General features: G+C 32.9%; 1 protein-coding gene across 2 annotated transcripts in view; it reads right to left on the bottom strand.

Annotated features, from left to right (window-relative positions):
• LOC134533674 (lachesin-like) overlaps positions 1-17,537 on the bottom strand; it is a 780,301-nt gene that overhangs the window by 31,325 nt on the left and 731,439 nt on the right. Inside the window, exon 10 of one of the 2 annotated variants that reach the window (XM_063371220.1) lies at positions 3,133-3,219. The exons of the other annotated variant lie outside the window; for it this stretch is intronic. Within the exon in view, the coding sequence (XP_063227290.1) occupies positions 3,133-3,219 (87 nt within the window). The remainder of the gene's footprint in view (positions 1-3,132; positions 3,220-17,537) is intronic. 2 annotated transcript variants of the gene reach the window in all.

Below are 17,537 nucleotides of genomic sequence, written 5' to 3'. Positions count from 1 at the left end.
CAAATGTCAAGATGGCGGATCCCGTAATACATAATTGTCTGTTAATAAATGTTACTACACTCCAGCAGGTAAACATTAAACTAATATGATGGTAACATACTATATAGGTGAAAACAAGATAATGGCCTCCAGCAGATGTAAACAAGATGGCTTACATGACGTCATTTAAGCTCAAGACATATACAACCCTGGCATTAGTGGTGGGAGGTCAGTCTGCCGGCGGCTTTCGTGGAGAACGGAACTGACGTCAACTTTTTATGTTTGACTTCGCCGATATCGAACTCGTCATGTAAGTGCGTTTTTATTAATATTTTATTAAAATTGAATTATTATTATATTAATTAGAAATATTCACAAAATATTCAGATAAAAGTTACAGATTTTCAATATGGCGTCTGTAACTTCATAGTCAAAGATAGCTGTGTATTTTTATTAAATTTTTATGAGTTTTTTATAAATTTTAATTTTTTTTCTGATATTGTAGCATAATAACATCGGTTGATCAAGATGGCTGTCGTAACGAAATTTGTAACATTCTATAATCTAATATGGTGTCTGTAACGAAACGCGCGTCGATTATATCATACACGTCAAGCTGTTGGGCGTAACGAAATGTGCAAAATTTCTAGAATCCATGATGGCGACCGTAAGAACAGGTGCAAGGTTTTTTTTAAATATTATTATATTAAAATGTTAATAATTAAATATACATTTTTTTATTTTATATTTTTTTTCTGTTTTTGTAGCAAAATAAATACAGTTTTCATAATGGCGGGCGTAACAATAATTACAGCAGTCAGTTAAAAATTTAATATGGCAGATATGACGTAAGAGGTTTTGATAACTTATTTATTTTTATTAAAAATTTCTTTAGTTTATATTAATAAATTACATATTTACTCTCACTGTACATCAAACCAGGAACTGAAATCTATTAAGTAACTAAACATTTGTAGAAAGTAATTTGTTTTTATTTTTGAGAATTTTTTCGGAATTATTTTGTCAAAAATTGAATAGTTAGAATTTTATGGTCAAGGTCAATGTACCTACACTTAGTTGAGCGTCAGGGGCTTAAAGAGGCTGTAAATATGGATTCTTAAGCCTTACTATGCAATTTATTCTCTTTCGACGGCAAAAGCTTTTTAAGATTTTTCGAATTCCAAATTTTTTAATTTTAGAGAAATTAAACAGTAAATTTTTTCCCTAAAACGGGATTTTTCCCTTCCAATAAGGGATTTTTTTTTTAGAAAATTTTATTAATTTTGAGTTATTTTTGAGTCTTTTTGAATTGAAGATTGTTTCCATGACGTCACAATCAAAGATGTGGGTCGGCTCTTCAGCTCAAAGTCTTAAAGCCTTGCGCCGGAGCCCTATTTGTACACTACTTGTTAGTATCCTTATGGGAAAAGAGTTGAGGGGTCAAATATTTGAAGATTTTGTTTACGTAATACTAAGCTAACTTAAAGTCAACTAAAATGTTGTATAAAAATTTGATATCTGTTTTTACTATTTTTTTAATGAGGTCATTATATCAAATAGGTATCTTTAAATAATGGGAGAGGATTGTAATAAGGTGAAATATATTAATAATTCAAATAATATCTCTAGCCATTATAAATAAATTTTTGTTTTATTTGAGGGCCTATAAATTGTAATAATAATTTAGGTACGTGTTTAATGTAAGCATGATTTTTTAATGTAGTCTGAAACAAAAGTTTTATAACAGACGGTAAATCTATAATATGTAAATTTTAAAAGCCTACTCATAACTAATTATAAAAATATAAATTTAAAAGGTTTTAATATGTTATTATTATTTAATGCATATGAAAATTTATTTTGTCTGTTTATTCTGTAAATTTGTTTGGGAATTAATATTTTTTTTTCGATGGTAAGATTCAACATTCTGAAATTGCGCTATTGAAGTAATTTATACATATAAATTAATAGCAAAAACAGTTATAAAATGTCCTGATTTTTTAACGATAACAATATTATAAAGGCTTTTAAATGGTTTGGAATAAATTCTGCAAATTAAATGTTAGTTTTATTATAACGATGATCATAAAGTGTTAGCCACCATAAAGCTTAAACATTATTCGAATACTATATTTCATTAAAAAAATTCTGTGGCACTAAAAAAGTATTTTAATTTTTTTGTTTATACTTTAATTACAAAAAAATATTAATTTGAAATATTAATTTTCTTTAGCCCTGTTAACCCAAAATTCCTAGATTCCACAGTTTTGGAGAACTGACTTAGCACTAAAAATAATTAGTTTTACTAAGAGAAAGGTTTAAGCCATCACGTTTCTAGACTTTCGTTAACATGAGGGTAGCTAACTAGTATCCTGGGATGTAAATATTTCTTAACGTAAGATAGTTGTGTAAATATGAATGTTCACTCAATAATTTATTATAAGTATTTTATTTAGGTTAAATTATAATCTTTTCAGTATGTTGGTGGTTATGTAGTTTATAAATTAATGCATGTAAAAGTTAAAACAAGGAAACACTTTAAAAATAGGAAGCGAAAATACATTTAAGTTCAAACAAAGCTCAAAAGTAAATGTGGTAATCTCCTTGAGTATGCGCTTTTCAAAGAAAGAATTAAAGTTCGAAAATGGTTTTTAGATTAATCTCATACTTTGTGATACATCTATATATGCGTCTTTGCCAAATTCCAAGTATATCTTACCTATAAGAAGGATAATATTATCATATCATATTTTATCTTATGTTTTAATTTCACTAAATTTAAAACAGATATCAGACGATTACTGTTTTGGAAGTTTTTGTACATAAAAATTGGAATGTAAAATACATTTAAAGAACTGATAGTAAACAAATTTCAGAAAATATCCATGCCTACATTCTTAAAACAATTGCGATTCGTGTTAATATCTTTATATGTGTATAACCAAAATGTTTTTTAAACCACTTAAGGAAATAACTAAGATAAGATATATAAAAGGTAAAAAACTACTTATGACATTGCAATGCTGCCTTTACATTTTGTCACATCATGCAAAACTACTTAAATGCACAATATATAGATATTAAATTTAGTTTCTAAGGGCGCTTATTCTAGGGAATAACCCTAAATATAACCTGTTATAGAAATTTATTTACCAGAATTCCTCCATTCGTCTGACTCGAAGTCTCTTAGGACCTGGTTCTCCGACGACCGATCCTTGGAATATCTTCCTCGACCAGCACCTTTAAGACATTTACACATCCCGTTACAGTTGCAACATGTATATGTTTATACATGTTTTAGGTGACTAGAGAAACGTATGCAGCATGCAGGATATTTGATTATTTAAAGAATTACTTGTTGTACACATTGTATATACATTGCATAAACGTATGTTCCTACCATATATAAAACGAACGTAATAGGCAAAAATTAAATATGTTATAACTACTTTCAATTAGAAAAATAAATTATATTTAGTAACACTTGCATCCCTCAAATTTTAACAATTATTTTATAACACCTAATATATCCATTTATCAAATTCTGCTTTGAATGTACAAATAATTGATATATGACATCCTTCCTAATAATATAAGATTTTAATAAATGTGAAATACAAATTTCTTTGATAAACGTTACTTAAATAGTTTATTTGTCTTTCTGTCGCGTATTTATAGATCTTCGGCAGTCGTGATCGCTGTGCACACTAATGAAACGAGGGTAGCAGTTCGACAACTATTCCTAAAACGACTTCGGTTTTCAACCTGAAGAGACACAGGTGTTTTAGTGATTTCTTTGAACACGAAATCAACGATGGCTTAGGCTTTTTTCACGTAACCGAGTGAATTAAAATGTTGTATTTGCATATCTTTAGAAATTTAGGTTAGCACATTGTAATACACATAAAAAAATTTGCATGAACATTCTTAAATGTACTAATGTTTTAAATTAATTAAAATTTTTCAGCACAAATGAAAACTTTTTTTCGCGTCAGTTAATAATTAAATTTATGATCTCAATATTATAAATATGATTTTAATTGAAATTTCTATGTTCGTTTGGTGTCATAAACGAGTTTAGTAGCATTTAAAGAAGCTACAATCTTTCCATACTATCTTCGTTAAATTTTGCAAACGTACTTATATCTCAGAAAAAGGAATATTTCAATTAAAATAATTGCAAATATAATCATAAAATTCAGTTAAAATTTTAAATAATGGTTGTAATATTTTAATAAAAAGTTTGAAAACATTTATTTTTACCGTTAGGTCTCGTTAAAATTCATAAGAATCCGATTTGTATATAATAATGTACGAAATCAGGGGGTAGTGTTTTAATGTTACTTATATATAGGTAATATTAAATAAAAGAATACAAATGATAAAACCTTAATGTTGGGAAATGTATTTACCGGCGTTGGCCGCACTCAACACAGGAAACAGAAGAATTTTTCTTATCAGATTAATACAGTAAATAATTGGAGCTTCATGTTTGCAAAATTCATCAAGAGTGGCCCAAATAATGTATTCAGAGGTAGATAAGAGCGATTTGATAAGGCAGGGAGGAGAAGTGGTAGGAAAGAAATGTTTCAAATCTCATGTATTCAATAAAAAAAAGTGGTTTTAATCAGTTGTAGAATGAACGTAGTGTTCTTCATAATTTTAACATTTAGTGTTCTCATATTCATCTAGGAAGGCTAAAATACAGTTTCAAGGGGTAATAAAAGCAAATAGGGAATTATTTTTTGTAGCTCATGTTTTCAGTGAACTTCCTTTTCTGAAATGAGCTTTTAACTATAAATTCCCTCTTGTTTTTACGGGAACTGTTCAAAATTTCACCAAGGAGATCCCAAGAATATGCTTCAAGGGGTAGTAAAGTGGAAAAGGGGTAATTATTTCTAAACTTCATGTAGCTAGGAAAAGGAATGGGTTTAAATATATTTTCATATTTATTTTAAAATCAAGTGTAAACTTTTTTTATCAAGGTTCAAAATACTCCCCTTAAATGGATAGGAAAGGAAAATGGGGTAGTTTATAGGACCTATTTGTATTTAATTAAGTTAGTTTATAAAATACAAATGTAGACATTAAATTCCTTCTCTTTTGAACGTCAAGTATGCAAGAGGTTATCAAGTTTTACAAGTTCTATACTTTAAGCGGTGGGAAAGGTAGACACGGGTGGTTGTTTTGAAAACGTATATAGATACATTTTTGGTATTAATTTAAACTAAATTAAGGAAGATTATTTTTTTTTTAGTTGAACACTGTGTTTGCAAAATTTCATCAAGAAGTACCGTAATATGCTTTAGGGGTAACGACAGGAATTATGGGTGGTTTTTCGAAATCGCTTTTAGACAGGGTATGGGAATACAATTTTAAAACTGGATATAGATAGTATTATTTCTCTTAATTTTAAAACCAAGTGTGCAAAATTTCATAAAGAAATGACAATAACCTGTTTCAAGGGTTGGTTAAGGGGGTCGGGGTGGTTTATGTAACCTCAGGTGGACAGGAAGTGGGGGTTCGATATTAAGCAATTAGATAGGCCTACTGTAATCAGCCAGACTGTTTACAGCTTTTGTTTTATTATCTTTATTATTGTTTCAAACTAATTTTCATCATTTTGTGCTTAATAATAATTCATATAATATTTTTTTATTTTATTTTAGGATGACAACTATTTTATAGTCACATAACAGTACATATTATGATATCTATTTAGTTTTAAGGTTTTCTTATTATTCCTTGGAGTGCTATTCATTTTGACATAGCTTTACACCCACATTTAAATTATTTTATTATTCTTTTCACTTCCCAACTGCCTTGCCATTGAGGAATGACTGGTAAAATCTTACAGCTCTTGGTTGCTGTGAGCAACCAAATCAACAAATATTTCTGGGAGAGAAGCCTTCGGGACGGCTGAGGGAAGACGTTGCTCGCGCTGGTTGCTCGCTCGAGTAGCAGAAGATGTGCGTCATCCGCGATTGAATTAGATAGAGGTCCATCTTCAGAAGTATCGAGCTAGCATTTTCTGACTTTGTACGTCAGAAGATAGGGAGTTACGACGTATTGGCGAAACACTTCCGCGTCAGTCGCTTTCGGCCATATTGTGCTTCAAGACGACGTTTGCAGCTCTTCACTACGAACATTTATGACGTTTAGTGAGATCCAATTTGACAATAAACTTTTCAGGACCTAGAGGGACGCCAATCTTCGATCCAGTTCCTGATGCTATCGTCATCACCATAGTTGCATTTTCAGGAAACCCATATAATTTCGAGTGTAGCTGAGTACCACCTGGAGGTCCGACAGATCCAAGAAGATTGCTCCCGACCCCACAGAGCTAGTTCCGGCAATTTTATTGTGTACCCTCTTGCCCTATCATATTTCAGAGTTACAACAATTCAGTTTTACAACACAATGAAATTAAATTCTCATTTAAATTGTTTGTTCTCCTGTGTCTTAAGGTCTAATTGAAATCCCTTAGTGAATTGATAATTTCAATATTCGCTCTAGAATTATACAGACATTGCCTGTCGTTGAACAAATTAAGTATTTGGTTATCAACTGTTTCTTACTGAATATTAATTGGACATATTGCTACACATTATCTCTCTTGATGACCTGTGTAACTTTAATCACTCCTTTAAAATGACTTTGGGAGACTGGTGTGTCTTTTAGTTTCAAAAGGCAAAATAATGGCTCAAGTAGTAGATATAATTACCTCTATGCTTATTAACTTATAAATTACTTTCACATAAAAATTATAGAATTTAATAAATTACTTGACAAATTAAATTTAAATTTTAAATAATAATAATAAAATATATTGAAAATACATAATTTAATGTATAAGCTGGCCCTAATGAGAAAATTACCTTTAAGTTTCATTTGACATAATTAAAATAGAATCAGAAACAATAAACAGGTTAAGTTTTACAATACCAGAGTTATCGCTTAGAGCGATTAAATTCCCGAAAGAAAAATTTCTGCTAATCCGAACTTTTCAACTTCGTGATTTAATGGTTATTCTGAAGACATAAACACAAACTGGAGAACTGGAGGTTTGACATTCGCTGGCCAAAGTTTAGCTGTTAACATGGCATCAGGGCACCTTAGTCGTCCTGTTTGCTGGAGGGAGGACTCGAGGGTGGTTGAGTTATGTCCACATCCGGCCCTTGGACCCTGTCTGCGAACAAGCCCGAATCGAACATGATCAGAACTGGTTTGCAGACAGTTAGCCAAATAGGCAGAGAATGCCCACTGAAAACTATGATGGTCGGGGAATAATGTTTGTCAAAAACTCACCGTACAGGGAGGTGGCTTCTCACGTCAGCGAGGATGCGAAGCTCGCGAACACGCGGTTGTCGCGGACGTTCCCATAATTTGAAATGATTAGAAAATATTATTAACTATTATAAATTAAGCATTACTTTTCTTATGAGGTACACAGACTGACTAATTAATAATTACTAATGAGTTGTAGGGACAACATCCCTTGCCTAGCTGATTATAAATTTGAACAGCGACCGGAGTGAAGTCTTGTTGTGTGGCTCAACGACGATACGATGTTGTCAGTCTGCTCTCGCGGCGCGAAGTCTTTTCGGGGTGGCAGTAAAAAATAATTAATTAATTAAAAAGGCGAAGTCAGTCAAAAGAATCGGGGGATATTGCGGCTTGCAGGACCGAAAGGATCCGAAGATTTCATTGGGTAGGTGGTCGAGAAATTTTGACTTCGATATCTCGAAGTTGTTGGTACTGGCCGATGTCAGCGCGACATACTAAGGGGTGTCTGAAACAATAAAACATCGACTCACACGAGGCGACTACTAAAGCATTGAGCTTATGGAGGGGACTAGTGCAGCACTCTGGTGGCTTGGAAATTGGCATTTAGTGGGCGTTCAAACACCCAGGGGAAGTAACTTGCAACTCCGCCACGAGAGGGCAGAGATGGTACATTCGAAGACTGATGGTTGTCCTTGAGGTTAGGCCAGGGTTGATGACCGGCCAGTGAACTTGGCCTGGTTCCCTGGAAAGGCTGGAGAGAGGGGGTGGGGTGGAAACTGCATTGCTGTGGGAAAGCCTGCGACGTGCCAAGGGCTCGAGCAAACCGACTCATGCTCGTGTCTGAAATCGCTGGCATAAGGCTGGCTCTCAGAACCTAGCTTCTCAAATCAAATAGCTTGCGGGACATAGCACTTCTTGTCACGGCTCGGAGGAGAATTACAGGCGACGGCCGTGCACCGAAGCGAGAATAAGGCGAGTGTGCCTTCTGGGTCTTTAGATGGTTGGCAAAAATTAGATCCAGCGCTGCGAAGTGATTTTGGAACTAGCCTGTCAAAGATTAAATGAGAGTTAACGGGAGGTGGAAAAAGTCTAGGTGTTTGCAGCAGAAATGACTGGCAAAATTATTTTTCCAAATTTAAAATTTAGAATTGTGCCCAATATACTAATTGGTGGCACAATATAGACCTGACAGTAACTTTATGCAGGAATACCCCAAACATCTAATCTCACAACTTCAGTGGCATGCTAGCTGGGATAACAGTTTGGTAATAACACCAGCAGCATCTCGACCTGATGCCAACGAGGGACGAGAGATAGATCCACAAGAGAAAACAAAAATAAAAATCTATTCTGACTTTAAAGAAGTTACAGTAAATAGAGGTACGAAACCTTATATGTTCCACTATTACAGTTTGGTCGCGCAACGTCGAGGCTCGACACAAACTTTACAGTATGACACCTTATGCCACCTTATGGCACCAACTACTCTTATAATTCGCTGTAAATTGTGTGTCATTTTTAACATTAGTTTTGCTTAATTTTATTTTTATGTATCAACAATTTGCTTTAAGGGGAAAATAAAGAAACATGATGGGGTGGTTTTCCATCTCACGTAGGTGTGACCTTAAACATTTTACTAAATTATAAGTTGAAAAGTAATTTTCTTCGTATTTTTATTATCAACTGAGCAAATTTTTGCCAAGAAGAAAACCGAATTTCTGCCATTAAGTGTATGGGAAAGGGTATGGGTGTGGTGTTTCGACATTTATATTTTTATAAACTAGTTGAAGACAGTAATATCCTTCTTAATTTAAGCAGAAAGTGTGCTTAATTTTATCAAATACTACAAATTTATGTTTTAGAGGTTGAGAAAAGAGGATAGGTATATATATGTATAAATTAACTAAATCTATAAACACTGTGCCATTGCAGCATTCAGCTGGGCGTACACTCGTTTTTGCTTAACTCTTTGTGTGTTGTTTTTTGTTTCGGCAAACTGAACGCTGGTTTATTTTTTTTTTAAGAATTTATGTTATGGGGGTAATTTATTTGTAATTTTGTCTTGTTTTGTTCTAACCATTTGTATTGTATTTTATTATCACATAATTATTATCCAATTTCAGTGCATCAAGAATCAAAGAAAATAACTCTAAACAAATTTCATTATTTTAAAGTTTAATTAATTATTATATTTTCGTCAAGGCAGTGTGCTATTCAGTTTTTGGAAATATTCTTTAAATTGTGCATTTGTAACTATGTTTGGCTAACTGTGTTATGCCATCTATGGTCACTTCCTTCTTCTTGGCGACCATCATGTGAAAAACTGTATTAATTTTCTGCTCTTAATTTATCCACCGCATCCATGCGGTAGTTTCAAGTTTGGGTAGCCGCCAATTGGGTGAGTTTTCGCAGATTTCTCTGGAAATCATGCTGGACATTTATTTTTAAATATTTCACCATGTAATTAGTCTTTGAAATGTTTTTATAGCGGCCCACGAGTCATGGATCTGGAGTGCTTCCCTATGCCGGCCATGCTATGAACTACTTGTAACCCTTGTTTGGAGTAGAGGATGTTCTCCTCTCTTTTCTGACGGCTACGGGATTCACTCACTCATGAATTCAGGAAAGTGATTCTTAGTTTTCATACTTCGCATGAAGCATGTGTTCGGCAATAAATGTGGACAACCTACGTAAATTCATTTAATAATTTTTTTCATCGTTTGTTTTTATTTTGTTTTGCTAACATAAATTTATGAATTAAAGTAACGTTAATAATTTATTTAATGTTTTGGGGCCCCATTTTTTTTTTAAATTTAAGTAACAAATGTAACAAGTAACAAATGTAACTCATGATATTCTTTTTATTGTTTATGAAGATTTATAAATAACTAAGTAATACTGTAATACTCATAAAGTTTGTTTTTAATATCAAATATAAATGATGGTCTGAAAATGAGTTAGTTTCTATTTTTAAATATTACCCCCAAGTTAACCTAAAAGAAAATATTTCTTATAATTTTGTGAGCTGGTTGTTCAGTCGGCCTACCTTTATGCCTAACTATTTTTCAACCTTGAGGTAAGACACCATTGAGCCTAAGGTTCAGGGCAACTTCCACTGCGAGCCTTTCTCGTAATGGTCGAACCTAACCAGGCTGGGAAAGGTTGGTAGAACAGACCCGTCTTAATTTATACATAAATTAATAAAAGACTCTAAGTAACCTTTATTTTGAATACAAAGTTAACTAAATTTTGCCAAGTAGTGTTAAAGTTATGTTTTAAGAATTGGTAGCGGGTGATGTAGGTGGTTTTTTTCGAAATATAATTTTGACAGTGACCTTCCACGTGTTTCAAAGATCAAGTGTATATAGTTTTAACTCATTGGGATGAAAGTTTCGCGACCGCATGGAAAACTTACAAAATAGAAAAAGAACAAAAAATATTTTTTCATACTGAATGAACAAAAATTATTCTATTAAATGAGCTAACCCTTGACAAAGCTAGAGATCGGCCATCTCCTTACCGAACTGCTACGTAATGTCCCCGAAGTCTATTGTTTGCACGCCTGAGATTTTATCTTTTTTTACATAACTACGCTCCAGATATATCCCACAGGAACCATGCGTTTATCCGGGCTAAAACGTAGCCTATGTCACTCTCCGGCCCATAAACTATTTCTAAACTAAAAATTATGCCGATCCATGGCTTCGTTTCTGCGTGAAAAAAAGTCAAACCAAAAAATACACACTTTCGCATTAAAAATATTAGTAAAGATTAAGAAAACTTTTTCTTCTTGTTATCGTGAGAAAACAATCTATTGTATGAAGATAAGAAAACAACATTTGAAGTAACTTTAAACTAAATATTGAACTAATAAGCCATAGTTTATTTGGAAGTCGATCGAGTGTTGTTGAGGGAAATATTTCGTAAATTTACTATTCCATTATGTTACTTATAAAACAAAGTTATTTTCTTGTAAACTCTTCGTGTGAATACTGTAATATTGCTTATGTTTTGAGCAAAAGTGCATAAATAAAACAGTCGATGTGGAAAAGAATTTTTTTAAATACCATGGTGTGTTGTGAGCTCGCATGCTTCTCTGAGGTTCTGCCACGACCATCCAATGCAAGTTCCCTTCCACGGCTATAATGAAAGGAGTTCACTAGCCAAGTAACAAGTGGCACGTGCATGCAAAAAATTGTAGATTATATCGCAAAGTTGCTATAATGCATAACGTAGTGGCAGCGGTAACTTCAGTTTTCGACTGGGCGACGTGCTGAAAATCATCTTATTTAAATTAAATAAGACGAAAAAAATTTCGAAAGTATTAAAATTATTTTATTTTTTTAAATTTATTATTACTGATATTATTGTACGAGACTGACTGCTTACTGTATACTCTGAGTGCACTGTGTCGTACTAAACGTTTAATACTGTTGGAGACGATATAAGTTATATACAGGCTGCTTAGATTGGTAGACGTTTGGTTTAATTGATTTAAAACTTTCACGTGTTAAAAAAGTCAGTAAAAGGTATTATTCAATAACCAGATATATGAAAAATAACTTAATTAATTAGCAATAAAAACAAAGAAGACTAACATGTTTTACAATGAACTTGCATGAAGAAAAAAAATTAAAACGTATTTTATATGCTGTTGGAAATGCAATACACGCTCAAGTATACGCTTTGTGAAACCAATCAACAAAAGACACTTGGGATTAATAACTAAAAATCCTAGAGAAAAATAAAACTTAAATTAATATAATGTTAAAAATCTGCTTTTATCAAAATTTTATATCAAGACTGTAGTATTCTGAGGCGGCTTTAAAATACAGGTATACCGGGTTTGGGATGGGCACCTATGTTACACATCTGTTAATAACCGGGGTTTCTCATGCACTGTAAACGCACAAAATATTTATTTAAATAATGGTTCGACGTTTACGTCGCTGAATGCCTAAGATCGGGACATTATCGGGCACTTTCGTCTTTTCTTTTTTTCATCCGCAATCTTGCACACTGGTTCACAGTTGTCCTCCTGATAGGCGCACTACCATCGTGGATAATCACAGTTTTATATTTTAATAAGTATTGGCAACTTCTACTGTAAAAATCGTTGTATGTTAGTTGGTGGTTGCTTAAAATATTTAAAGAAGTTAAAAATATTCTGGAGATGTGCGGATACGACCCACGACCTCCATATGACAAATTCATTGCTCTGAACATTCGGCTACTTTGTAGATTATGGCAGGAGTAAGTTTATAATAATAAACTACTAGTAATTTCAAACCTTAACCGCTCAGAACTCGGGATTGGAAAACATACACCTTTGTAAGCACGACATTCGAGACATTTGAGACGTTTACCAGACCGACAATTAAATAATATATATACATTAATAACACTCATATACGATCTTGTATTTTTTAAGTAGATTTCAAAGAAATACTACCCATCATACCCATTACTATGGAGTGACTTTCAGAAAATATTTAGGCCTATATAATTTTTTGTTTCATGGTCTTTAGACGCCAAAATCATCGTCAACTTAAAATGTTTATATATATATATATTTTCTGTTGTTGATATGAAGAGATATTAATTTGTTGGCCCTCCACCCCTTGTTTTTTCAAACCCTTGCAGTTATGATTGGTCGTATCAAAACCTAATTCGGAAAAAAGATTTTAGTGTTATTCATACGAGTTAAAATACGTTCAAACGGATGTAATATTTTCCATATAGTCGGAGTTACAAAATTCTTTCTTTATATATATATATAATTATATATCATTATATATATATATATCACTTTATTGTGTACAAGGTAACCGTCGCAATTTTTCACAAATCGCTTCCCAACTGATACATAAAATCTAGTAGTGGATAATCTCGGTCGAGTTCGTTAAAGAACAAAATCCAACAAATGGTGTATAAATGCAAAAGGATTGAAAAAAATTAAGAGAGAGAAATATTAAAAATTCATGATCAGCTACCATGTACACTGTTAAATCCTTCCTGTGTAACTGTTAAACTTTCAATTATTATCCACATCTTTCGTGTGAAATAATTATTCAATACCACTAACCATTACTGCAAGGCGGAGAATAAACAAAGGTTAAAAGACAAAAAATAAATAATAAATCCATTCTTAGGATTGATTTCGTAATAGTATTGTACTAATCATATAATTATTATCTAAAAATTTTGTCTCAAATTATATTTGTTTTGACGAAGCATTGCTACAAGGGTTGTAAAAGTTGAGAGGTAAAATTTAAAACAAAATTCACAACTCCCTTAGTAGATAAACTATCAAATCCGTTCCAATCGTTTGCAAATATTATAATTTTTATAAAATTTTTTGTCTCAAACCATTTTTGATAAGACAGACCATTGCAGCAACGGTTTTCATAAAGAGGTGGGAATTAAAAAAGTCATAAAGTCCGTTCATTTTACATTATATAATCTAAATTATTATTACTGTAAAACGTAAAAATGTTATTTAGAACTTTCGTCCAAATTTAATAATTTTTATGTCCCACAATTTATGCAATGGGTGCACATAAACAGGTTTTAACATAAAAAAAAATCATATCCGTTTTAAACTATCGTATAAATTCTAAATTTTATTAAAACTTTGGCTGAAACATATTTTTATGAAACGAATTATAAGTGTAAAAACACAGGATGAAATTGAAAAAAAATATTGAATCTATGTTAGATTCAATTTCGTTTTAAATTATTTTAATTCATCATCAAATTATCTGAAATCTTCGTGTAAAGAAAATTTCCATACGATCAATTCATGTCCATGGTTCGATACCAGGCATTTAAGAGTTAATTAAATTGATCAGTTAGACAATATAATAAACAGTAAAAGGTTCAGAATAAAAAAATTAAAAATCCATATAACCTGAAACAGCAAGACAGTGGAGTTAGAACACATCAAGTGCCAGTCACTAATGTGGTAAGGATCATGCGATCGATACCCACACGCCAACTTTGTTTTACTTGCCTTATGTAGAAAAATAACTTCCAATACATGTGCAGTAATATGTATTTGTATACGACTAGTCATAGTTCCTACATTCAAGCTCGCTAAAAATCATTTTTTAAACATTCTCAATGCTAGAAGCGGGCGCTGGCCGAACGAGACTCGTCTGCTGGTGCACGGGGAAAGATTTGCAAGCTAACAGAAGTGTCAGGTTACCAATCACCTGGCCTCAAAACACGCAGCGCATAGACCCCGCTCCCCTACTGTGTCGCTAACAAGTATAAACCTCAGCTGAATCGTGGCCTATACGCCTGAAGAACTTGTTGGAATAGCTTCAGAGTACGAAACACAAAACAAGAATAGATAATCTGCTCACGAATAGAACGTTTGCGGACTAAAAATTTGGTAATGCATTGACCACAGACAAACCCTGGACATATGAAACAAAAAAGACATAGTCACAAATAATAAGAAACGAGAAATCTTCGTACATACCAAGCGAATCGGAACCAAGATATATTTTTCAATGATTTTCTGCGGAAAAATTTAAACAGGCCATGTTTTATTTCATATGTTTACACCATTCGTCTCTAAACGACGAGTTCAATCTTGAATTGAATTAGTCTTGACTGCCTCATCTAACGAAACGACACACATAAAGCAAAAGAAACAAACTTCCCACTGGACATGCACTCACTAAACATGCAATGAACTCACCGAACACGCAATGAGCACGCAATACAGGAAATAAACAAGCAATAAAGACAATGAAAACGCAATGAACACTCAATGGACACACATAGTACAAACTAGAAATGTGCAAAGATAAGCCCCAGTGGTAACGATAATTGTCACAAATTTACGATCTTATTGCAGAAATACGAAATCATCGCAGGGATACGATCTGATCACAAAATGAAGTATTTGGCTTCAACAGTCTTTGGCTTCAACAGTCTTTGGCTCCAAACGTCATTGACTTGAATAGTCATTGACTCCAACATACTTAAACTGCAATGTCTTTGGCTTAAACAGTATTTGGCTACAATAGTCTACATGACTACGAGCAACAGGACTGTGAGACTACGAATCTACGTGGCTCCAACTATCTACGAGGCTACGAAGTTACGAGTATGAGGCTACATGGCCACAGGCTACGAGACAACAGGGATACGAAACTACAAATCTTCATGACTACGAGGCTAAGAAACTGCGAGGCTACAGGACTACAAGACTAAAAGGCAACAGGACTATGAGACTACGAGTCTATGAGGCTACAACTAGCTATTAGACTACGAGGCTACGAAGTTACTAGACTATGTAACAACGTGGGAACAGGCTACAAGACTACAGGGCTACGAGGCTACAAGGCTATTTGGCTACGAGTCTACAAAATGACAATGCTTACAATAGTTCTATTCAGCAATGAGAATTATTTCTTCCCATGGAAATAACTTAATGTAAGTAGACCCGATTCTTCCAACAGTTTAAGCCACTTTCTGTATTGTACAGGCAGTAGCTCTTTCATATAAGATGCAGGATACTCAAGATCGCAAGAGAAGGAGGTTTTTCTAAATATCGAAGAGAATGATGTTCGTATTGTAGGATAGCATTTATAACTTTCTTAAGAAATAGTAATCTTATGATTAATGAATATTTTTTTTTTACCTGAAATCCACTTGATAAAAAAATATTTTAATTGCTGATTTCGAAAGAGAAATTCACTGAATAAACTTAATTCTTAAATAAAATTGTTTGTCTTACTACGAAAATAAATACAAGCAGGGATTCTACCTCAGGAATAACCAGAAGTAACCGTAGAATAATAGCAGAAGTCCAGGACCACAGGGTGAAATCCAACATAATTCTCGATACGAATGACCATTATAACTTGGAGAAACCAACAAAATATTACACGTAAAATCAGGAGTACACGGTGAAAAACAACAATATATTGACAGAAATAATCAGAAGCACACGGAGAAAACTATTAAAATATTGACCGGAATAATCAGGAGCACGCAGAGAAAACCTTGAGCACGTTTTTCTAAAGCAAAACATAAAAAACATAAAAAACATAAAACATAAAAATACATAAAAAATTAAAAATACAAAAAGTAAATAAATCAATTACAAAATAACAAAACAGATTTTGTCATTTAAATAGTTCCCTAAACATCATTGAAAAATATCTTTTGGTTCCGATTCGCTTGGTATGTATGAAGATTTCTTGTTTCTTATTATTTGTGACGATGTATTTTTTGTTTCATATCTCCAGGGTTTGTCTCTGATCAATGCACTACCAAATTTTTAGTCCGCAAACTTTCTATTCGTGGGCAGATGATATATTTTTGTTGTGTGTTTCGTACGCTGAAGCTATTTCAACAGGTTCCTTAGCTGTAAAGGCTACGAACTCAGCTGAGGTTTATACTTGTTAGCATCAGGGTCGGGGAGAGGGGTCTGTGCGCCGCGTGTCTCAAGGCCAATACAATTCTGTTGGCTTGCAAATCTTTCCCCGTGCGCCGGCAGAAGAGACACGTTGCGAGTTATTTTAAAAAAAAGGTTTTTTTAAAGAGCTTGAATTTAGGTACTATGACTATTCGTATGTAAAAACATTTCACTTCACTTGTATTGGAAGTTATTTTTCTACATTAGGCAAGTAAAACAAAGTTGGCGTGTGGGTATCGATCGCATGGTCCTTACCACATTAGTGACTGGCACTTGGTGTGTTCTAACTCCATTATCTTGCTGTTTCATGGGACCTTCATTGATAGAATCAACCATTTTTTTAACAAGTGACTTTTAAATATATATTTTGAATTGTTTCCAGAAATTTCTAGGTAAAATATTACGAATTTCCAAGATGACGGCCATATCGGCTTACTGCATGCTGGTAGAATCGGTATTATTAATCAACGTTTTAGGATTTTCCATCCTGTTTTTTTTTTAAATATGTGAATTTTTTTACATGAATTTACGTTTTTGTATGAAGCAAGGATTGAACCAAGGGTTATAATTGATCGAATCTCTTGACATCTGGGAAATGAGGATTTTTTTTACCTCATTTAGGATTTTCCAGTATATGTTATGAAAAATAAGTAAACTTTTCACCTGAACTTTAATTACAATGTTTTTTAACGAGCAAGGATCGATCTGAGGACGGAATCCAATCCAATCAATAATTATTTTAATAATCCATTTTTTAATTCTTTTTAAATTTTCTTAATTCCTAGAAAAAATTTTAAAACAATTTTGAGATAGTAGCTAGGACAACCGAAAATAT

This window comes from Bacillus rossius, chromosome 7, assembly GCF_032445375.1.
Source record: "Bacillus rossius redtenbacheri isolate Brsri chromosome 7, Brsri_v3, whole genome shotgun sequence".
Taxonomy (NCBI): Eukaryota; Metazoa; Arthropoda; class Insecta; order Phasmatodea; family Bacillidae; genus Bacillus; species Bacillus rossius.
The sequence above is the reverse complement of the archived record's forward strand: the minus strand, read 5'-3'. Positions and strand labels throughout refer to the sequence as shown.